The sequence below is a fragment of the Amblyomma mixtum genome, chromosome 2 (assembly GCF_055824585.1).
Source record: "Amblyomma mixtum isolate Tamu chromosome 2, ASM5582458v1, whole genome shotgun sequence".
Classification (NCBI taxonomy): domain Eukaryota; kingdom Metazoa; phylum Arthropoda; class Arachnida; order Ixodida; family Ixodidae; genus Amblyomma; species Amblyomma mixtum.
The window spans coordinates 4,924,024-4,949,062 of record NC_143013.1 but is presented as its reverse complement, the minus strand read 5'-3'; the positions used below and the strand labels follow the sequence as shown (position 1 = coordinate 4,949,062).

The 25,039-nt window shown below is 44.9% G+C and overlaps 1 protein-coding gene across 1 annotated transcript in view; it reads left to right on the top strand.

The window, feature by feature from the left end:
* The window catches only part of LOC149358279 (glutamate receptor ionotropic, kainate 2-like), a 99,892-nt gene extending 76,352 nt beyond the window's left edge, over positions 1-23,540 (top strand). Inside the window, exons 12-15 of the mRNA XM_089570309.1 lie at positions 12,938-13,136; positions 16,079-16,304; positions 21,356-21,675; positions 22,604-23,540. Of these exons, the coding sequence (XP_089426435.1) occupies positions 12,938-13,136; positions 16,079-16,304; positions 21,356-21,675; positions 22,604-22,693 (835 nt within the window). The 3' untranslated portion in view covers positions 22,694-23,540. The remainder of the gene's footprint in view (positions 1-12,937; positions 13,137-16,078; positions 16,305-21,355; positions 21,676-22,603) is intronic.
* Positions 23,541-25,039: the final 1,499 nt, after the last annotated feature.

Genomic DNA, 25,039 nt, shown 5'->3' with positions numbered 1-25,039 from the left:
ACGCAAAAAATCCTCGATTTCGGCTGGTCGCTGGCCGGGTCGGGGTCGTGGGGCGTCGTAAGGGAACCCTCGGATGCGCATTCTCCTGTATGGGCAGTACCGGAGAATGTGACCGGCTTCTCCGCAGTGGAAGCATTGTGGGCGGCGCTGGTCGGGTGTTCTCCACTCGACGCATTTCATCGGCCGTGTACGACGCTCGTAGGACAGGCGAGTTGGGGCGAGAGGGCGGCGCTCCAGCGCAGCTGGCTAAGGGCGATAGGGGCTTGGGTCCCGTCGTCGAGGTACAGGACGGCGCACTGCTGCGGCGTAAGTCATGGCTGGAGGCTCCAGAGGCTGCGTGGTAGACTGGAGTCAGGTCTTCCGGCTAATAACTCAAAGGGCTGGCGTCACGACTTGCAGGGGTTGTCCGGTACCTGGAAGGCCACCCAGCACCTCCACCAGATGTCACGTTGTAGTGACGGCAATCCAGCAGTCAAGAAGACAGCAAGAAGTCTTTTAAACGAAGCTCTTTATTTGGGCTGACTTGCGCCCGCAAAACAACTGAATCACTCGGAGGCGGCGTAAGCAACAAACGTGCTCGTCAGTCGTCGAACTATGAATGTCCGCTGCTCGCGGCATCGCTCAATTTAAAGCCGGCAAAGAAACTTCCAGATAGCAGGACAAGATCATCTACAGTAATCTGGAAAAACCTAGATGCAGCCTTTCATGGCTGCAATCAATCGAGATTAGACTGGTCGCTTCTCGCGTCACGAACAACAATGATAACAGCCCTTTCCTGCAGCCTTGAGCGTGAACGAACAAACACTACAATGATACGTGGCAATATCGTCACCTACACGGCACGACAATGGTCTCTCCACTGATTCCCAATTTTGCTTCCCAGGCTACACTTGCCTTTCTTTTGTTTATGTATTTAGCGTGGATATCAGTAACTCATGGTTGTTTCCGAACCCGCCCTTCCGATATCTTAGTGTTACCCCTGAGCATTTTCGTTTTCATTGATAGTTCCTCTGTTCTCATTTTATTGTAATGCTTTTCATTAGAGCTTCAGAGTTACAGCCCTATGGGCGACCACTGGCAGGATACAACGATTAGGTACTTTATTCATGAAGCTGCTGATAAGCTGCTATTCAGTGCTAAGCGGGCTTCTTAGTACAAATTAGGCAATCAACGTTTGAGTAGCTGAGCAATGGAGAAGTGGTTTGAACTACAATCTTGTTTGCAGTATAAGCTATCGCTATTTTCGCAAATTTAGTTTCGGTGTGAGACTCCATTCAGTGGAGGGCGCACGACGTCCGAAATATCAGTGGTGTGACCACCTCGTTTCTAACATGCCACACTGGGTGACTCTTACCTGCTTATGCAAGCTTGAGGTCAGCTTAGTCGACGTGAACGTGCGAGGGCGGTCGCAACTCAGAGAAATTCTAGAATGTCCCGCATGTGGCTAAGGTGCTAGTAAGATAATGTCCACGCTAATTTGCTCGGGCATTCGGTGTTTTGTTTCCAACATTGAACAAGAATTAAAGCTTTTCGTGTGCCTTCAATACATACATGTCGAACAAATAATATCGCTGACTCCCTAGCTTTTATGACTGCATCAAAAGAAGTTGAGGAAAGTGGGAAAAGCAATGTTTTTTTATTCTTGCATAACGTCGACCACGTGACAAGTCGCTGTCGTGCGACAGACTGCACGACAAGACTCTCTAGAGCACGACAGAATAATCGTGCTATAGAGAGTACGACAGAATAATCTGTCGTGCGGCAGTCGCGCGACATATGGAGCCTGTTGTTTTTCGTATTAAACGGTCATTACCGGTGGGACGTACTATATAAGGATAATTTCGAGTGTCGTTGAGAGTTATTAAACGGTGTGCTCATTACTAGTGCCACATTCTTGTTTTTATTTGCATTCTTCTACGTTGGTGAATGGCTGGTTGTCTCTCAAGGCATGACAACAGCCGAAAGCTAAACAAAAAGAAACTACTATATACTTCTATGATGATGATGATGGATTTTTATGGCACAAGGGTATCATGGCCAAAGAGCGCCATGGCACGAGGTATTTTTTTTCTACTCAAGGTGGGGTTGAAGGCCTATTTCCCAAGCATTTCACCCTAAATAAGTGCAGCACCAGACCGGGGGAAAGCTTGTACCCATTGTTTCGCCGGTGGGTACCCAGTGGCACTGGGGATCGAACCCCGCACCTCCCGCGTGCGAGGGAGATGCTCAAACCCCTAAGGCCACCGCTGCGGTCACTGTATGCTTCGAGCTTATGCCGCATACTTATAGCCTATAATTGTATACTTCTACTTCCTCTTTTCGGAGAATTCTGTTTCAGCCCACTCTTCTTTCTTTGATATTATGTCTGTTGCCTGCGTGCTTACCCTAGCAATAGTAGTTATTCCATTAAAGGTTACAACACCTGCAGTGCGTCCTTTTGCTGCCTGTATAGCTTCCAGCTCGCTTTGTCATGGCGGCTTCATGCTTGGTTTTATGGCACAACTTGGAATATCCCCCTACTTTTCAACAATCAAACGGAAGTGCGGCTCAGTGGAAACCTTTCGCCATTCAAAATAGTGTTAATGAATAATTGATAGAACGGTGAACAGCTGCATTGGCGGTTAGTTTCCGCACTGTCTAAGTTAGACACAAAGGGAGAAAGGTGGTGATGGCTTCATAGAAGACGAGTATATTTTCAGTGCCTCTAAGTGTACTGACGTAAGAGAAGAAAGAAAAAAGCGGCTTACTTCAGCTGCCCCAGTTAATCATATTGTACTCACAGCGGGAACCGTAAGTGGAAAAGAAGTGTGCCCCTCACTGCTTAATGGATAAGCTCGCTGAACTTAATTTAGCGCCGCCAAACTTTGGGTTTGAAGGCGCGATAAAAGAGCAGCTTAAATGAGCTCCACCGTCAACAAGGCACAATAGTCCTACAAAGCGGAAGTAGTAGAAGCTGAAGCATAAAGAACTATGAAGCTAACAGACTAGAGTTCGAAAATTGCTGGTTATTTCGCACTACTTCACAGTTAGCAGTTTTTCAGGAGCCCACGGGATCCCGGAAGTAATTTCAAGTGTTAAAAGCATTATAGCCACGAGCGCTGCGCTTTCCAGGTTTTATTATTTTTTCCAGTTCCTGAATCACTGGCTTGTAACGAACGAAGTAGAAGCCGAAGTAAGCTTAACTTGAAGGCACGTGTACCGTACGCGTACAGCTTGTTACCTAACGCCATTGTTAACTAACGCCGTAACTACTGCGGCAGAGGGTGGCTTTCTTAGGATTATAAAACATAAAAGGCAGGTTCAAACAGGTACTACATGATTTACGTGGAAATGAAAACGATCCATGATCAGGTAGTCTTAGTGAGCTCTGCAAGTTTGTGTCGAAAGACGGGAGAAAAGCATTGATGGTAAGAATTTTCTTTTTTCCGCTTAAACTTTCTGCAGGCACTTGCGCACGAAAGGAAATAAACGCGAAAACTTGCCATTAAGAGCGAAAAAAAAACGGTGCTTAGTCATGGGTTTTACATTAAAACGACGCACCACAACTTGATGGTCAAATGGTTAGGAGAATCCCCCAAAGTGGAGTAGGACGAAGTTTCCTTTAACTACGAAGTTTCCTAGAAATTTGTATAGCTTTCTTTTGTAGCCGTATGGCTCCACTCGGGTGGATGTCAGTGAGTAATTACTCCCTTACCGCAATTTGAGTGAATTCAAAATTTTGTGCTGGTTAATTAAGTTGCTCATTTAATGAAAGGCTTCGTACATTAAGTGAAATAAGAGTGACACAAATGGGCTTCACGCAAAGTGGTCTCGTGTAGGCTGCTTATCATCAGTACTTGAAAAGGCTCCGCAGACGCAATGACCACATCATCTGCGGTCAATGAGAGACCTGTTCCGACCGCTCTCCAAGCACGTTCACGCCCGCGCGCGGAGAACTCTCGGTAGCCACACGCGGGCGCCGCAGTCTACTTGAACTAACGTATTTTACGCATCAGCGCAAGGAGCTTATTCATACTTCGTCCTGCGCCAGTCGGAAGATATCCCAGAATATAGAAAACTCAATATATATATAAGTAATTAAAGAAGAGGAAAAAACAGCCGCCGTTAGGGTTCGAACCCAGGCCTTGCGTGCCAGACTGGCGTGCAACGCGTAGGTCGCGAAGGGTTTTTTTTTTCTTGTTTTTTTTCAACGTGGTAATTACTATGCGAGGTTATGTGTGTACAGAAGTGACTATATACAGATTATTTACAAATAGCTGAGCTAGTGGCTGCACTCCACAAGCTTGACAGAAGACAACACGACTTAAAAGGGCGGCAACGATAGACGCCGTATCAACAGCGGAAACCAGTTGGTTAGAAATCTCCTTTCAACATAAATGTCCCTGAGCTGGAGCGTCACTCGGCTGAAATGGCTCCTGGGAGAAACAAGAGGCTCAGCGCTGCGGTGTAACATGCGCGTTTTCCACAGGCAATGAACTACAATGAGAAAAGGTCGTTGGTTAAACCGTGTTAGAGGGGCGCCTAGTGAACGCGTGTTGGTGTTTGGTTTGGTTTGGTTTATGGGGTTTAACGTCCCAAAGCAACTCAGTCTATAAGGGACGCCGTAGTGAAGGGTTCCGGAAATTTCGACCACCTGGAGTTCTTTAACATGCACTGACAATGCACAGTACACGGACCTCTAGAATTTCGCCTCCATCGAAATTCGACCGCCGCGGTCTGGATCGAACCCGCACTTTCGGGTGTATGGCTTAGTAACGTGTGTTTGGTATGTGTTGTTATGTCTGTTCTGTATGTGGTATGTGTTATAGTCATTAAAAAAATTAACCAAATAAAATGTGATAATTAGGCGTCAGAAATTGGGCGGACTCAAATGGCGGTGTTATGGTACTTTATTGTACTGAAACAAATGGTGTGTGTTCGTAAGAGTATGCAGTGGTGTAGTATGTCGTGCAGTGTAACCTAGATAGCGATTGGTGATTGGTAACCGATAATCGTAATAGGTAATTGGTAATGTGAAGAGTAATTTTGATTGTAATCGATGAGCAGGATTGGTAATGTGATTGGGGATTGGTAGTCAGTGAGAAAGAAAATGAAATACAGGAGAGAAAAAAAGAGAATGCGCTGTTGCGTCTCGTCTATTCTTAGGCCGAAGCTTAAGCGTCCTCCTAATATCTGTCCATAGGTTATGGTGCCACCCTACCCCTGTCCTTTCTATCTATTGCTCCCATCTTGCCCCCTCCCTGTCCTCTCCTTGTCCTTTTTATTTCCGCTAGCGCAGCTCAGGTGTTTCGGGCTTCGATGGCAGATGCCACGCCTAGCAACATCTTTTCCTTCAGTTGTTTTATTTTATTGCGAATAAAAGCACTAATGTAAGCTTCAGATAATTTTAACATCTCTATCAGCGTCTTACTTCCACAATTAAATTTTGCGAAGTGTCCGGTGCCCTCTCACTCGAGGAAGACGAATAAAATAACTTTATTACATTCTTTTACAGCTTCGAAAGAATACGCGTAAATTCTATAATGCGAACGTTCCAGGGTGCTCATTGTGCGTAGTTGTCACTTTTATGAACTGCCGACCCATTCCTAAAGCCACTAGAAATAAGCAGATATGGAAGAATCTTATTTGATAATGCCGACCGCTGACGTGATTATCTAGAATATTCATTTACAAAGTTTTAACAATTTAATTTAATAATGAGTGACCAAAGCTCGTTCCAGCCGAATATGTATGAGAAGAGTATCATAAACAGAGATCCCATTGCGGGAGCGGTGTTGAATGCCTGAGTTCAGCGAGCCGCGTCGGTCGAATTATTCATGAGCGAGTGGTTTTAATTATGAGTGAACACAAGCCCGTGTAATAATGCGTCGACACGTGCGTTTAATTCCTCACAGTAGCGTTTAATCCCTCAACTGAAAGAATATGCTACAGACATATCAAACTGAGTAACGTTGCATTTCCCAGGAGATGCGAAATGGATGGAAGAATACGAAGGGCTGCTCGGTTTCACCAGCCTTACACCTCTAACTTCGCGCTATTGGACCTCTAGTTATTCCACGAAAACGAGGACAGTTTGAAAATGGAGCGCGCCCTTCAGATTGTACTCCGATTCAGAGAGCAAACGAGTGTTCTTGCAAAGATTCCAGAGGATGTAACTTGGAGAGGGCTCAAAACTTCGTCTGTGAACACACTTACACCAAATTGATCCCATTAGATTTCTTCGGGGAAAAAAACGTGCCACCATATGAAAAACAACACAAAACTTTATCATTCTCTTCTAAAGTGGGCTTAATTTAACAGTGACAAAGAAGTAAAATCCACTTTGGAGGCACCGCAAACATGGAATCTAATACATAAATAAAATTCAGTGTACGTGCTCGTGGTTTTGGCTAGAATACAAGCTAAAATAACACGAATAGTTTACCTTCGTGTGGTTGGGAGTTTACCTGTTTCTACCAAAATGATGGAAAGAATAAAAACAATGCATTGTAATCAGCTTAGAGCGTGGGAACTTATCTATTTCTTGGGAGTTAAGCAGTTTCATAGTTCACGTCGGTGACACAGCGCACGACACGGTAAGGGCCACGGTAGTGAGAAAGCAGCTTCTCGGAGAGACCGACGCTGCGAGAGGGCGTCCAGAGAAGGACGAGTGATCCTGGGGTATATTCGACAGCCTGGTGACGGCGGTGGTAGGCGGACTTCTGGGAAACTTGAGAGGCTTGGAGCCTACTACGTGCTATTTGGCGCGCCAGCGTGGCCTGGGAGATTGCGTCCTGAGCGTAAGCAGTGGTGGGCACTGAAGAAGGCTGCATGAGTGTGTCCAAAGGCAAGATGGGATGCCTATCAAACAAAAGGTAGAAAGGAGAATAGCCTGTTCTGTCATGAAGGGAAGAGTTATATGCAAACGTCACATAAGGCAAGGCTGCGTCCCAAATTATCTACCCGCTTCAATATCTCCAAAATTCTCCGTAAAATATATTCATTTTATTATATATATATATATATAACTGACATATGTGCTACCTTAGTATAACAAGTACAAAATACTGTCAATCGCACTTAATGACGAAATGATTCTCTTTGATTCTAGGGCTAGTATTGCAGTATACCAGGGATTTATCGCTGTTCACTGTTTGCGATAGCTCGATGTATTATAATAATTCCGCAGCGATTGTAACCAGCTAACAAAAAAAGAAAATCTTCAAGACCGAACTGTTTCTTTATTAAATTTGTTCCAACAATTTATTGAACTTGTTCCAGCCACTCGTACACTTCATAGTCGGCAATAAAATGGCTTCACATGCGGCCTTGCCCAATTCTAAAAAAAAATGCTTATGTGGTTACAGATAATCGTAGTTCTTCAGCCGACAGCTGAGAATCAAGAAGGGTAATGCGATAAACAGAAGAGGGCGTTGCGACGCTGTTGTCTCGTGCAACGAAATGGAGGTGTTTGGGTATTGGCGAGGTGAGAGAAAAAATGAAATGCTCTATGAAAAAAAAAAATAAAGAAGACAAAAGAATTTCGTGAACTTTTTGTTGTTTTTCCGAGCGCAATGGGCCTGAAATATGTCTCTCTGAAAGAAAATCGGTTTGGTGAAAGCAAAGTCTGATTGAACATTAATTACGTACACAGAAAAATAAGCTTGACGCAAATTTATTGCCACGCAAAGCCTCCTAGTAGGTCGTAATGACCCCACTGAAGAGATGAAAGTCAGGGGAGTCGGTGTGACTGAAACCAGCGCTAAAAAACGGCCCTCATCGCTAGTTTTTCAGTCGCGCATACAGGAGAACATGGGATTCAGAAAACACCTGGCTAAATGTCGAAGGTCACAAGAAGGAGGTAGATGTCACAGATGCTGTGTACCTTACCGCACTAATTTTGAACTTTGAATGAATGCAATATTTTTGCTTTCTATCCTTTTACTGTGTCTTTTGCCATTCGACATAAGCCGTTTTCTGCCGTACTGGCTTCCGGCATCTTCGAAATCCACCTCTTAAGGCCGGATTTCGCCCGAACTATGGAACAAAACTCCGCAGTATATTGTTCAATTTTTTTCTGTCGCCTTATTTCGCAATGTACTTTGATAAATTAAGGCGGACGAAACCAACAAAAAAATATACAAACAATTTCTCAGTTTGAATGAGAAGGTATTCCCGGGCTCATTAGAGCTTCCTTAAGGTTTCGTGGAGTGCCTAAATTTCGTATAAAGCTACGACTGTATATTTAAGCTATTTATGTCTCTTCTATTATGCTTCCAATTAATTACTCAGGGTTTAAATGAACTCTTTCTTGAGACTGTTCACAGGATCATAGTTTGTTATTTCATTGCTTATGACGGCTGCAGACGTTCAGCCATGCTGAGAGGGAGATAAAGAAAACAAGATTGGAAAGACGACAACGGAAAAGCAGAAAGAGGTAAAAAATGCTTTAATTCGGCTCCAGGCACAAAACTGACCTTGAGCCATATTCTCTAATCTTCGGCTAGTTCTCCAGCTATTTACAAAGGAGGCTGGCCCTCTATCAGAGGTGTATTCCGCGTAGTCGCTCTTCACATTACGAACAGAGGAAATGATATGAAAAATCTGAAAGAAGAGAGAAAGAGATAGAGGTTTGGTTTGGTTTGGTTTGGTTTATGGGGTTTAACGTCCCAAAGCGACTAAGGCTGTGAGAGACGCCGTAGTGGAGGGCTCCGGAAATTTCGACCACCTGGGGTTCTTTAACGTGCACTGACATCGCACAGTGCACGGGCCTCTAGAATTTCTCCTCCAAAGAAATTCAACCGCCGCGGCCGGGATCGAACCCGCGTCTTTCGGGTCAGCAGCCGAGCACCATAACCACTGAGCCACAGCGGCGGCAAAGAGATAGAGGATTAGGAGGCGTAAGGCATAAGCGCACGATGATGTCATGGCCTGCATTTCGATCACGACGCCATCAGGGTGCCAGTCGTTCTATGCCATGCCGCCAGGTGGGGCCGCTGCCGAAAACACTCGCCGGGGGCTCTGTTCTCTGTGCGCGTGAGAAGTACGCACATACTGCAATTTTTTTGGAAAGAATTGTCCGACTGATAACATCAAAGGGGTCACAAGACCTTAAAGGAATATCACTGGTAAAATTTGGTCGCTTGTTTTTTTCTTTGTAATAATTCTTACGGTGTTAGTACACATGCATCACCATGCTATATTCGCCTTCGACCGACAAATTATTTTGAATTGAATTCATGGCTCATACGTTTGAGCTTCGATATGGGATCGTCAAGACTCAGTCTAGGTCACATGAGGGCTAAAAACACCGCGTTGTATTCGCTGTTTCTTCATTCGTTATCATTCCGGTTGTCGAGGAAGGCTTGTTTTAGCAATGCTGTGAATCAAAACAATGGTGCTGAAAACCTGTCGTAGTTTTTTTTTATTGTTTACGTCACCTGTCCGCCTTTTCGACGAACGCTTTTGTGATCTGGAAACAATACTGCAATCGGGCTCCGAAACCACTTCAGTTTACTCCAAGTAGGCACAGCGGCGTCCTTCTGGAGAGGCGCTTGCTGTGTAGAGAATATTGGGGTCTCTGGCGCTCCATTCGCTTTCGCCGCCTTTCTTTGGGCGTGTCTAATTGGCTGGATTAAGAACGCGTGCTGCATTGCTTCTCCGCCGACCTCATCAGCACGCTGCTTGCAGTAGCCTGTGTTTCCGTAAGCTAGATGCGGCTACTAACTTAAATTTTGTTTTCTGCTTTCGCGTCTTGTGTGCCCATCTAGATTCTGGAGTGCAAGTCGATTACGCCGGAGACTTTATCAGTGGCGAATCGAAAAATTCAGGGAGGCACTTTGACCTAAAGTGCGGTGAGGCTAACGCCTTTAGCGTGGTGTTGCTGCTTGTGTCACTGATGTGTGGTTAAGATGCTAATTAAGTACGCAATTGTTTGTGAATCTTAAATGCTGGAGGCACTGGAGGGCGTTTAGGAGGCGTCAGTCTGATTCGACGCATTTCTGCAAACACTCTTTAGCGCCCTAGACAAGGAGAACTACATATGTGTTCGCAGGAAGTAGCGTAGCTATTGGCACGCTAGGCTGCGGAATGAGAGGATGGTGGTTCGAATCCCATCGTGCACAGATATTTTTTTTCTGGTCTGACTAGAAAAGCGTGACACCTCTGCTGACAACCTTCTTCTGACAACTTTCTGTCGACAACAATGAGACATTAAAGGCTTTCACCTTAATACTCAATACTGAGCTCATAGAAAAAAAGCTTAACCTGCAGCTCATGATCTCCGCTCGCAGTGCGAAAGTTGCCTGAAAGGCTATAGCCACGCCTTCTGCACAACAAGCAGCGGTGTTCGCGCACTCTGCAAAGCCGGGAGCCGGATCCCGATTATTCCGAGATTTTTCAAGCTTGCTTGCGATCACGCTACCGCCTGGGAGCTTGGCTGTCTTGCTGCTTGAGTCACTCACTCGTGGTTTCAAGCAGATAACGAACCCTGGAAAAAAAAAAGGGGGGCCACAAAATCTGCTGCGTCAGAACTGGCTCAAATTCAAACACTGCACGGAAGATTCCGGCAATTCTTCCGCCAGAAGCGTTTGAGGGAGCCGCTGTCATAATCATCCCCCAGGGCTGTTTACAAACAAAAGAAGAGTGTATACTGAACCTTGCCGTCGTATTATTCGCTCGGCTGTGAAAGCCGAAACCAGAACATGATGGGTGAAAAAAAGTTCAGTTTTAAATTATTTACCGGTCGTATACGAACCATGCATGCCATAGTGTCTTACGCATCATTACAAAGGAGAAAACAGAGAACAGAACATTTCGTGTGCAGACTCTTTTTTTTTTTAATTACCTTCTCCGTAAATAATGTAACTTGGCAAGTTGCGCGGGCAGAGGGGCCACGCTTTTGTGCTCACTTTTATACAGATTATCGCTTCGAGAAAAACTGAAAGAAGACCAAAAGAGTACCTAGCTTGCTTTCCTGCGGGGTCGAAGGCATTTTGCAGGTGCGCTAACAGGCCTCGCATAAAACAGGAAAGAGATAAGAGTGGTCTCCTCGGGGCTAGTTGATTTATAACGTACTGGACGTGCTTAGTTCACCGCACTTTCACGGCCGTCTTCAGAAACTGTACGGTTCTCAACCTCCCGTCACCCATTGCAGTCATTATCGCACTCTCTTCCTCTTCACTGCGTCGGCCTGTTTATACCGTGCCACCCTTTCTAGCCTGCTGAAGCATGCTGGACGCTAGCTGAGTGAAGGACGTGCTCATTACGTTAACGTTCTCATAATTACATCCACAGTTAACGCTTCAGGTAACCGTTGATGACAAGCAAACCCTAACTAGGACCGTAGCAGTTATGGAACGAGCGTTACACGCTTAATTTTGACGGCAATTATCTCTTGCCCGTAGCCATTCTGCTGCTACCAAGCTTTTGTACTGTATTGTGCAACAGAGGAGTACAAAAACTGTACAAAAGACGAAAAAAAACTTTTACCGTTATTACCAAATTATCAGCTCTCATTAACGCTCCAAGTGACTAAAGCTGGCGAAAGAATGTCGGTGAGAACAAAGAGCAGTATTATGGGAGCCTCACATGTAAACTAAGTGCTAGTTAGCTACTTCCAGGAGATGATGGATGGTAAACACGCTGGTAGTTTTCTTTTCGCCTGGCGACAGGTGATTTTTTTTGCATTCTTTGTGCGCTGTGGATATCGTTTCGCGCGCCATTATGAGTATGATTCCATTCAATCTGTTACCACCCGCAAAGCATGCATCGCCTAGCACAATGGAAGGAGACGAACTTCACTGACGCAAAAGAAGGTGGAGAAGTTTGAAAGCAACCGGCGTATTCGCCAACTGCAGCCTGTACAGCCACATGGCTTGAAACCAGGGTGAATTGATCACGGTGACTGAAGGTTGTCACAACGGCTTACCTAAAAGGGATAATAAATCCTCTTAAACAGCGTTATATGCCACTAAGCATCAAGATTTGCGACCTAAAAGAGAAAAAATTGAAAAAAAAAATGAAATTAAAAAAACAATAAAATCACAGTACAGAGAGCGGAGTCGAACGGCCGACCTTCCATACGCAACACGTGGCTCTAATCCACTGGGCCATAGCGGCGCTGTCAGTCCGTCGTTCTGAATGAATATTTATAACCAGCCTTAATGTGGCTGCTACCTGCCGGTGGGCGGCGCTGTCATCGCTGGCTGTACCGGCTGCATTTGGCGAACACGCATCCGGGACGACTGCTTCCTTTAGTTAGCTGATTGATGATTATCCATTGGTTCCCCTTCCTTCCTTTTTTTTTTCAGTCAACAACGTACGCCAGTATTATGGCAGCTTGAATGGTTAAGAGCGCTCTCATTTAGTGAATAACGCAGAGAACACGCTTTTCTTCGATGGTTCTTCTGCGTGACGAGATTCAGTTCCTTGTACGCGTAAGACAAACAACCAGGCTCGGTTTGAAACTTCTTTTTGCGGAATGTCTCTTTTAGCACTCATAGATTTTATTCGTTCTTCTCCCCTCTTTTCCAGCCTCTAGCTTGTGAAATGCTTCTGCGGCCGTGAAGGCGAAATAACTGAGCACATAAAAGACACCGGTGTCTACTGGGGGCAGGGGAAGTGGTGGATTTGTCATAGAAATCAATACTCCAATACATCCGTTTTAGCGCATGAAACAAGTCTTTGACGGGTTAGGATTTGCATGTTGAAAAGTATTTCAATAATGAACAAATTCTGGTCGGGAGAAGATCGAATGAATCAATCAATCAATCAATCAATCAAACAATCAATCAATCAATCAATCAATCAATCAATCAATCAATCAATCAATCAATCAATCAATCAATCAATCAATCAATCAATCAAACGACTAAGCAGCATCCACTGATTTATCCACATCTCTATCATCCCACCAATCAATCAATCAACCAATCGATATCTCGCTCTTGTTCCGCAGGGCACCAGCGACGCGTGTGCTGGCCGGCTTCTGGTACTTCTTCACCTTCATCGTGCTGGCTATTGTGGTGAGCAACCTGTGCGAGAGCATTTTATGGCAGGACAAAGGGCCCGACTACGACAACGTCGACCAGCTGATGAAGACGCCGGGCTTCACCTACATCGCCATCCGAAGTGGAAGCACGCGGGCTTACCTCGAGGTGAGACTATAGCCACTCATTGGAGGTTCGAAAAAACAAAGAGGACATAACTGGAGCAGGCTTCGAGCAGAGGTTAAAGATGCAAGGAATAAAAGCAAAAAGACATCAAAATTTTCAGGAAGGAGAAAGAAATAAGAAATAAAATAACGAAAAAACCAACGAATGAAAAAACATTAAAAAAATACTATCAATTCATTAGTGCCCAGGCAACATCACACGCAATAAGCTGTGTTCGGGAACTGCTAATCTACCTCAATAGTTTTAGGTGGTGAGCTTAACTTCATCAATAAGACCAGTGAATTATTAAGATTCGTGTAGTATTTTAGTTCTCAGAAGACAGAAAGAGAACTAGGAGGAGCCACACACGAAAAAGTGTTACTCTGCTTTTACCAGCCAGGACGATTCCTAATTGAGTGGAACTAAAGTGATCGTACCTTTGGGCTACCATAACGTCCAAAAGTAGTGTCTTAAACTAGTAGAAGACAGAATCACGAAAAAATAAAGAAACCGCCAAATGCTGCCCCCCTCCCCCTATAGTTTTTTTTTGAGACTCAGAATCCCTTTGTCTTTTGTCATTCTTTTTTCATTTTCACTGTATTTTAGTTTGGATGATGCACACGAAACAAAATGCTCTAAAAAGGGGCGTAAAATGCAGTCTGCTGCGCGGATACCTGCCTGTAAGGTGGCATTTCAAAATCATTCACTACAAATGTTTTGTTGATGAAGAAAAGCTCTGAAAAACATTCATTCCGCCCCTATGCCACTGTGCCAGTGGATTTGAGCTTCGAGTGATGCAACTTCGGACACCATTTGTGTTGTAATCAGTCGTTTTACTTGAATGCACATGGAATTCCAGATGACCAGAAACGCTGTTTATGGCGGTGAAGTTGTAATGAAGGCTTCCTGAGCCCCCGCCAAGTTTACTCTTCAATATTCCCGTTTAACATAAACTCCATAAGGCGATAGAAGAGCCTTTGTTCCTTATTTAAATTCCCGGCGGAATCATTGCAGCACACGTTTTAGCGGCTAAGTAAGGAAAGAGGTATAGCTGCAAACAGTGTCTTTAGTTTATTTTGCGCCTTTCAAACATTTCAATTCGAGTCTCTGCAGATCAAATGTCTGTCAAGATATTGCGCCGCCTGTTGTATTTGCCTAGTAAACAGGAGCGTGAATTAATGATGGCTATATCTCTTAGTGTGCTTTTCCGGTATAAAGAGAGGATTGTGAGGAACGATACCGTGCTGGTTATAAATGACATTGCAGAAGTTTCCGTTGCTCCACCAGCAAACAGTTGAAGGTACATACGCATGTGCTTCGTCTTAGTTCTGCTCGTCTTTGTGATGCTTCCGGCTAGAAAGTAAGATTACCACGCAGGGTTCATTTTTTTCTCGGGACTCAGCAGAATCAGGAAAAAGCGAGGAAAAAGGCCTGAAAGCAGCTATGTGCTGGAGTATCGCATCTTACTGTTTTAAAGACTAGAAAAGCCATTGAAAAGATAAGGCAAGAAAACAATGGCTGCGGAGCAGACAATAAAATGCAATAAAAATAAGGCAAGAAAATTATGGCAAGGAATATAATAAAATGCGATAAGGTAAAAACGCTCTGCACACTTTGCTCAACCCCACTCAAAAGTAGAGAGAAATAATAAGTCAGAATCAATGAGACCTACGACATAGCAAGAGCACCGGCACGGACACAGGGCACTGCATTAAAAAAAAAAAGCAAGAATACTGAAACGCACAGCGTAGCAAACGGAATGTGCGCAGAGGGAGGGGGTGAAGAAATTAAAAGTAAAACAGAAATCCCAAAGCTTCGATTCTAAATCAGTGATCATAACAAAGAGCAAGAATGGCACTATGGGTGTGAAATGTGTGCCTAAAAAATAACGATCTCGATAAAGGACACAGACATTTGTTCAAGGAGGCCACATATTTTATTACTTTTTTTATTGTCTGATGAGAAGTCTGTAGCCAATATTAAGAATAAATACATTGCTCAGATAATAGTGTTATTTTATTGTACCTGGTGCTCTGCGCAAGCTTAAGCTCATGCTCGCAGGTAAAGTGACTCATCCGATATCTCGGCATACGGAAAAAGAAAGTTGTGGCAAGGTGTTATTCAGCCATGGGTACGATGAAAAAGGGTACCCGCAAGTAAAAATACTGTTTGCGGGTAATAAAGAAGCAGCCCTAATAAGTAGTGTAAACGTAAAGATCCCCAGACGCTGGCAACATGCGCCAAATGTGAGCTTTGCAACACTGCAGAAGGCGAAGGGTATTCTTGGGAACAACGCTCAGTATGTGGATGCAGCCAGCCACATAACACGACAAATTTGTCGGTTGCTTGTCACAACTCCGGCGGGAATTTGATCTTGCCAGACCAGAAAGAACAAAAGAAAGCCGAATCTCGCATTTGAATTCGTCTTAGCGCGACACCTAACAAACACTCCCTCATGATGTAAAGCGATCGCAGCGCGCAAATACAAACACAATAGAAGGAATGAGTAAGAGAAGACACGAACTACGTTTCCAAATGTCCTGTTACAACAAATACTCTTCGCGCATGTTGTTCCTGCTTCGGCTCTCCTTCACTGTACAAATGCGTGCGAATGCCCGAGAAACCCCATGCCTTCTATCCCCTATCCTTTGAATGCCCTGAGGGATCACTGGCTGATCTGTCCATAGCCTGGGCACTAGCTGGCGCTGGTGCTTGAGACAAGTAATACTTGTGAACTGAAACTTGTGGACTGAATACTTGTGAACTACACTTGTGAACTGAAAGGGGATACTTGAGAATTATTGTTTGTTTTATTGAAGTATGCACCTAGAGAAAGAAAGGAGGATCGTTAGCGGTCATAAGAAGCGTGTGAAGTCTGTTGTCTTTAGCGCCATAAAGCGTGTGTGACAAACACTGACCGAAATGGCCCGGTTTTCTTGTCGCAGCATTCGCACGTTCCCCTCCAGCAAAGGCTGTCGCAGTTCGTTGAACGGAGCGGCCGCAACAACCCGGGCACTTTCGCTGAAGGTTTGGACCGCGTCAAGAACGAGGACAAGGTGGCCTTCATTATGGAACAAGCGACCGCGGCCTACGTCATCCAGAGTGACTGCGAGTTCAGCATGACGGACACCTTTGTGCACCATTCGGCCTACAGCATCATCACTGCCAGAGGTGGGTTCAATCGCGATTTGGTACAGGTGGTGTTTGTGAGAGCATTTCACAAGACAGAGCAGTGATATGTGCGAATGCATCGTGCACCAGTTTGCAACGAAGTGGACATCGCAGAACTTGAGCATCTTTGAGGGTACACACTGGCCCTCAAAGTTGCTGGTCGCTGGAGAGAGGCGTAGCTTTGGCGCAGATTTCGTTCCGTGGGTGCCGCTGTTGCACCTGCTGTCTCATCGAAACATGTGGAGTTAGTGAGGCGAACATTTTGCCATGCAAGACTGGCGAAATGCTTTGTACACTAATTTGAATGCAGTATCATTTTCATCGCTTGATTTCACTTTTCTTGAATGTTTGCGGATTTCTTCGGCTTTTGTTGGTTTCAGACTATTCCTTTACGACTGATTTGAGGAACACATGGGATAAGATGGCCGCAGCTATCTCCGGACAAGGCTAACTGGCTATCCTATCAGTTGACATGCAAGGGACGCAGCCGGATTAATGATGATGATTACTAGCATGAACGCATATCATGCTCTCAAAATGTTAGTCACGGTCATCGCTGAGGTGATTCCGAACAGTGCGCTCTCTGTTCAAAGAATCCATGTACATGCGAGAGTCATTCATAGCCGCTGTATTGATCTAACGAGAAACCTACCTAAATACGAGCTGAAGCGCTTTCAATGGGCTGCTTCGCAGGCGAATGCCCCTCTCAACCGAAAACGGAAAGCACATACAGTGCGGGCAGTACCACTTCAGAACTAGGGAGGCAGTGTGCGATTGGAGAGCCCTCGAAACCTGCATGCAGAGACGAAATGGGACCTGTCTATACTCCGCTCTCGCAGACAGCACTTGGAATCTGTGCGCGGGCAGACGTAGGCGCTTGAAATTTCTGGCGCATCTCTCTAGGACTCTGATGCATGAAGCGGGGAGGAAATGACGTAAAAAGCCTTGTCTGGTACTGCGAGTTTGCAGACAGAATTCCACGTCTTGCGATCGAAGTGGCGCCGGCACTAGAAGTTGCTGACGCATGCAGACAGCCACGAGTTCTCCGCTGTCATAGGTTACACACGAAATCACAAAGGCGAAGACAGATGCTGACAGGGAGAATAATCAAACTTTGGTGATGCCCAAGAGAACCGCCGCGTTCAAAGCAAAAAGCTATTGCAGGCGAAAAGATTTCGATTTTTTCTAGTTATAGCGGCACCTTTGGAACGCATCGTTTTTTGTGAACGTGAGACGACTGATATAAACTCGCGCTTCCAATATGCACCTGGATCGAGTCATTCGATGCAAGAGGTTATTGGGCGGCCGAAATCCCCTAGGCGCACGCAATCGAAATTCCAGTGAAAACGAAATGCGATATGGCGAGCAAGGACCATCTCTTATTTTTTTTTTTTTTTTGTGGCAGAAACATGCACTTTCGACGCAAGACGAAAATGCTTGGCTCGGATCCTTTTTATGCGCTCTGCGAGTCGGATTTCACTGTGTTTGGCGCGTACGCAGAAAATTCTCTCGTTGCACTGGACGCGAAATATTTCTCACTGAAAAAGAATAACAAGAACAAAAACCCAAAGTGCGGATTTGCGTGCCCATCGCAGTTGCTACGCGTGAAAGTGCAACTGCCATGTCGAAATTTTGTTGTTCAGTTCTGTTCTCTCGTTGAAATGGCACAACGGTTTCGCATGGGTAGCAACGCTATGCTGGATGAACTAGTACTGTAAATTCGCGGTACTCTTGTATTTAAGCACCTCTTAAACATCTCCCGGATGTCGGTGTCTCACGACGTTCTTTGCTGCCGCACATTTTTGCCGTCTGTGATGCGATGGCGCTGCTGCAGCTGTAAAGGAGTATGTACGCCATATTTTTTGGATGCTTGTTTTGTGTTCTTTGGAGTGGTGGTATGACATTACACGGATCAGCACTCGGAATCGTCCTGTGCCCGGTCAATAATTTATAATTTAATTCCTTCTCTAATGCTCTTTCGGTTTCAACCGCCGAACGATGGGTTTGACGTTATGATTGCAACGTGAGGCATGCATACATTGCAGCAGAATAGGTAAAAGTGCAGGTCATATAATAATAATAGTACATAATAACATAATGATAGTACAGGTCACATAAGACATAAAAAACTGCTTATAATCACTGCTTCGTCGCTTTAATTGACTGCAGCGCTTAAACCAGCCTGTATCAAGTTTCCGAATGGCAACGACTGAAAAAGAAGCTACTATGCTGCAATGTATTCATTCCTCTAGGCATGAATACATTGCAACACAATAGGCATGGAAAATTGCAACATAATAGCTGCTTGTTAAGTCCTTGTCATTCCGAAACTTCTTACAGGGCGCGCCTTAAGCGCTGTAACACTGACAAAAAACTTTGGTTGTGCATTTTCTTTTCTGTAGTGATTTATAATACGTTAATATGCATGGTTCAGGACGTCGTGCACGCCTGCGACCTATAAATAATCTATAATTGAACTTCTTCTCTCATGATATTTCGATTTGGCCTTCAACTGCCGAACGACGGTTGTAACTATATGGTCCATTACAAAGAAAGAAACACGCAATCAAAATTTTTGCCTATGCTCCTTTAAACGCATTGTAGAAGACTTTGCGACGATGTGACGTCAGTAAATCGGGATATGTACTTATAAAGCGCCATGCGTGTGAGATTTACTGGCCGGAGCTCTTTGTCTCTCGCTCCGTTTGTTGTATTGATTGCTCTAAACACCGTACGACCGTCAATCGCAAATTGTTGTCGAGTGCGAAGTGAGTTGCAAGTAAGAATACTCATGTATTGACGTCATTTATATTCTACATAGCGTTAAAGTGCGTAGTGAGAGTGATGGAACAGCTGGAGAGTCATCCTACGCCTCCGTTGTGCATGTGCTGATCTCCACACTTTCGCCCGTGGAGCCGATGCACCAAATTTTAGGCATTCCTCGGGGATCGGTTTATAGACTTGCCGTGGGAGTGATCTCAAGGGAGTGGCATTTTAAGTGAACGTGCTTCGCTATGTGCCTCGGAAAGCGAGACGATATGCGAAGCTTTTGAAATAGGCCCACGTTCGAAGAAGAGAGAAAGGTCGGAGTCAGCGACCGTCGTAAGAATCTCAAGGGAGTCAGCACAGCTGTCATAACTATAGCCGGAATGAAACTGAGAGGAAATGACAAAAAATAAATTGCGGCCACACTTCCCAAATTTACTCTCTCTTTTTTTTTTTTTTTGCTCTTCGCTTTCACGGTTCGGACGCCGGTTGTTTGTGGGTGCTGTAAGACTTCGAACCTGACAGCATGTGGGTGCATCGGCATCTCCAATCAGTGCTTCCACCGCATAGTGGCCAGAGGCTTTGGGCAACGGACGCCCCACGAACCCCAGAAAAGGTCGCAGTATTGCTAACGCAGTAAAAAAAAATGACACCGTACCTGTCGGGTAGAATAGGGTATCTGCAGTCTAGCGCCATCTCAAGGCTATCACGTTCCTTCCGACCAAAATGAACGAACAAATTTTTTCCTGGCGTGACGTTCACTTGGTCCGCAATAAACAGAACAGTGCAGGATCGAGGAATTTTTTTGCTAGCTAAGGTAATAAATCGTTGCAGCTTTCTTGCGAAAATAAACAGTGCTTAAGCAGTTTCATCCAAGTAGGTCAAGCCTGAAGTGATCACGTTGAAATTGTGTTCGACTTACACACCTTGCAAACAAAGTTGTTTTCAAAGCCCCACTAAAAGAAGAAAAAGCAACAAATACCCTGTTTATCTTCACATAAAAACTTCTAATATTTACAATTACAAGTGTGTCGTAATTATAGTTTTGCGTTCAGGACTGCATCATCTTGTGTCGTCACCACAGATGGAGCTCTGTCGCGAAATTATTTCTCTAATCGGAGGAGACGCAATAACGCAGAGAATACTCATGAAGAGACGACTTTATAGGTAACCTTCTTGCTTTTATGTCGGTGTGAAAGGGCGAGAAAAAGTTTTGTCTCCAAAGACTTTCGAGGAGAAATCAGTCGCCCTTTTCAACAAGGTCGATGCATGGGAACGACGTTTTTGCTTTTCGTCCTCCTTGTCATGATAGATCGCACCTTAACTGCATGACAGCTACACCGCTCGTGTATTCATGGGTAATATGGAAGGCTTTTTTAGAAATACACGTGGACAGTGGGCTTCATAAAGCAGCACAACCCGGTTGCAACTTTTTAGCGCTAAAACGTAGCCCAGAGTCTCAAAGTGTTGATTACACTACGCACTGTTTTAATTGCAGTTGATCAGATTCTCCTAAACCCTCAGGCTGGACTCCAATTAAAATAGTAGCATGATTGTCGTGAATCGCTTGCCACCGTGTTCGCTTGTTGATTTAATCTGTAGGCTACATTTGTACTACAAAATGTTCAGCATTACTTTACAGGATAACCGAAGTAAACGTTGAAGTAGGCGTAGTAGTCTATTAAAATGAGAGTTGCAGCTATTTGCGAGGACCATATCTCATGTGCCATATTCATTGCAGCCTAATGTGTAGGTAAAAACACAATGAAAAGCTTCTTGGATATTCGATGCCACACCGAGTATACTACCCCACAACATGTGCGTGTGCCCTCTGATGTGAATACAGAATCCTATATGCACTCATTTCTTGGCGCATTTCTCACGCCAGCTCGCACGAAGTGCACGAATTTAAAATAAGTTATCTTCTTCTTAGTTTTGTACTTCTTCCGCTTCCTGTTATATTTTTCTTCTTCCAAGCACACATGAAGATCATTAGTATCTCTATACCTACGTGTGGCCAAGCAACCATTCTATGCTATTGGCGATGTTGCCGTGCATACTTTGAGCTAACAAAAAATTTGCGTTTTTATTTTATAGAAGTGAGGTTCCACACTTACTGGTATCCGGACGAGGCGCCTTTTCGCAGACAGACGCACGGACAAAAACTTCCGGACACTGGGAATAAACGATGTGGATGTATAACGAATTCGTGCGTTCACAAAAATAGACCCACGGTCGGTGCTCCACTGCGGTGGGCGTAGTAATTTCACCACATTTATCCGCAGGATCCGAGCACCGCAGCCTCTTGTCCAAGGGTATCCTGAAGCTGCAGGAGGACGGCCGCCTTCAGTGGCTCCAGGAGCGCTGGTGGAAGCCCAACCAGTACTGCGGCCAGGGAGACGACCTGGACGGCGACGGCGACGGGGACAGCGACGAGGACGACGAAGAAGCGCACTCACTCGATGCCAGCGTGCAGATTCGTCAGCTCACCGGCGCAGACCTGGCTGGCGCATTCGTCATCGTCTATGTGGGTTTCATCATAGCCGGTCTCCTGGCCGTCGGCGAGCTTTTCTACGTCTTCAGCACGAGGGCCAAGAGGGAGACGGTTAGCGCACTTTGAATTCTTCCCAATCAATCAATCAATCAATCAATCAATCAATCAATCAATCAATCAATCAATCAATCAATCAATCAATCAATCAATCAATCAATCAATCAATCAATCAATCAATCAATCAACCAACCAACCAACCAATCAATCAATCAATCAATCAATCAATCAATCACTCTATCTATCAATCAGTCAATCAGTGAATGAATCTCAATTTGACATCACTTAGTGATGCCTGAGCTATATTCTGCTATAGTTCTTTGTAGTTATGGGTTCAAGATTTATTTATTTAATGCGTTAGCATTGCTACCCTCACTTTCTCAAAATCTCTTCGTGTGGTGTTGTATGCTTGCGTCACCCTCCCAAGGTCTTCACCCACCTTTGCCGTCCACCCATCTCCACCGTCCAGTATTTCCCACCACCGAACAGCTCACCTTCATACGCCACGGGCTCTACCCTCCACTGACTCCCCAAGTACATCCTCCAGAAAGCTTCCACTAATTGCCCACCCACCACCAGAAGCTTCAACCAACCCACTTCTTTCTTACTGAAGTTTTACCTACCACACCCACCCACTACTACCCTCCAGAAGGCCCTGCCGACCATCCATCCGCTCAGTTCCATCCAAGAGATTCCCACGAAGTACAGGAACGTGAAAGCGATTGCGGACTACAAATATGCAGGCACAACGGGAAGGCGATCATTGTTGCAGCGAAATGTGCAACTAATACTGCTCACGCGGGTTTGTCGCATGACCTTGTATGATCGCGTGTGCATTTTCTTTTGCTTTGTATGTGCTTCCACAGTGTTATTTTTAATTATTCCAGATGTGAACCATTCGAAAATGTGGTATTATGAAGTCCGTGGTCCATCGCACTTTGTACAATAACTCTATTGTGGGATTTGTTTCTCTCATATGCAGCACCTGAACTCCATCGCCGTTTCGGACCATATGAAGCAAGCGGGATACGTCTGGAGAAAGTCTATGGACCTAACAGAGATGACTATGTAGACGTGCTGCTGAAGTTGACGAACTTTCTCAGCAGTTCGTGGAAAACTCGGTTTCTGTGCGATGGGTGAACATCACTGCTCTTTACAACACTTCCATTAAGTTGGAACACAAGAGACCCCAGTGAACGCAAGTCTTCAACATATGATCAGCGAATCGGGAGGTCGTGTCCTAAGAGCCATATACGCGCAGGAAGGCTTAGGTTAACCTTTCTGAACCTTTCTGTAAGATCCGTGCGTGAGGAATATTTCGAACGTGGGCTCTGTATAATAGACGAAAATTCATACGCTGCAGTCTTGCTTCCTTATCGTTTCCGTATCGTCTCCGTATGGCTTCGCTACGATTTTAACATGGTGTTTATGATATCATACGGATTCCGTGTACGCGCCCATATTATACATAAGTTCCGTATGTTCCGTACCAGCCACACGAGAAACGTGTGAACATGTGGGAATCGCCGTACGGGACTCTTCAGTAGTGGAGGACAATTTATTCTGTTTCGGCTGCGCCTCTCATTTGAACGTTGTACCATTGTCAACTGAGCACGAGGTGGCACCTAACTATTTATTATCAGACGATGTTAAATGCCCGGCTAACAGAATTTATAAACAGTTCTGACAAATGTCTGCCAGCGAATGTGGTTTCGATAGCACATAGTAGACATTTTTTTTTCTTTCATAAAAGAACGCGTCGCATCACATTTCTTCTGCTCTTGTGTGATGCGATTTATGTTGGACTAAAAATAAATATACTGCAATACGACAACTGCCAGGTGTGAATACGTTTTTCGAACCATGTAATTTGTGCTCGGAATGACTAAAGAGATGAAATAAAGGTGTGCTTCGTTTAACTGTGCTTGATTACTGAACATCGTACGTGGCAAGGAAGGAACATACAAAAAGGAAGTAAATAATTTAAAATATCACTGATCTGTTTCCCAGTGTCCCATAATGTGCCAGAGGCCCTATTTCAAGAGCCAGTACGCAGTCCCGTAGAAATAGATGCAAAAAAGAAAGCGACAAGACTGTGTTTTAATTCCCCCCCCCCCCCCCCCCTCAACCCTTTTCGCTTGCGGAAGAATTCCTTTCTACAGCAAATGAGGCTCACCTACCACACATTAAATTTTTAGTATTGCCTGCAGCTCGTGCTTAGACGGAGAGCAGACTAAACGTAAAACGGCCCCTGTACCTTTCTAAGGCTTCAGTCCTACAATCCTGACGACGTAGTTTGTGAAGTTGCACACGTATATTGGACGCACTTCACTATGATTGGCGGTCCAGTGACTGCCATTCGGAGTTTTTCGCACATCGCTCCCACTCGCAGCTTCTCATTCTTTTGCCGGTCTATGGCGGAAGACCTTACACAATGGGCTTTGTGCATTGCTTCGGTGATATCTGGATCATTGGTGCCATAACGTAATTTCCGCTTTGGTCATGGAATCGCACTCGACAGTTTTAATTCTCATTCAAGCGGATTTTAACGGCACACGGCTCAACTGAACGCAGAACTTCGCGCAAATTCAGCGCTTAATGTCACCCGTCCATTTTCAATATGACGGTGACGTTGCAGTCACTGGTAGACTCGGCATCGCCTCTGCCGCCGGAGACGCTGTACTGAGCAATCGCTGAGGGATTGGGTGTGCTGTGAAAGATGCGTTCATGTCAAAAATCGAGGTAACAAATTAGCGTTCGGCTTGCCTCAAGTAAAGGGCGCTCCAAGGAAGGCCTCACTAAGGGCTTCTTAGTATGGCGCATTTAAAATTTACTGAGCTACGCTACTGGCTTAGCATATAGCGGAAGCTAATATAGCTTAGAATTAATCATATAGCAGTGCATTCTGCGTCGAACCACCTCAAGTAGCTCATTCGTCCGCTCACCCCATAACCTCCCAAGCCTCTAGGCCGCCTGTAAGGTCCCACCCTCTCTGTTTTTCCTTTCGAACTTTCCTTCCCCTTTTCTCTCCTAACTGCAGAGAGTGGTATTCACCGCTCTCCACTTTTCAAGCTACCAATCATGGCAGGTAGCCGCCACCTGGCATGGTTGCCTGTGTGTCCGGCTGCAACCTGCGGCGTGTCGGAATTTCTTCGATTGAGCGAAAGTGCACGCAATAAAAATAATAGCTTCGCTACTTTCATCAATAAAGAGAAGACGCAATACAAAAAATTAATTCACTGAGGTGACCCGCATTAGGAGAATGCGAAAGCATTGACGCCTCCACGGCGCTCGTCGCCTCTCTTTGCCTCTCTTTATCATTTTCTATTTGTTGGTTTCTTAATTTAGCTAGTCAATTAGCATAGTAAGCATCTTATGATTTAATTAAATATAGATTTATTTTCTCTGATTTTGCCTG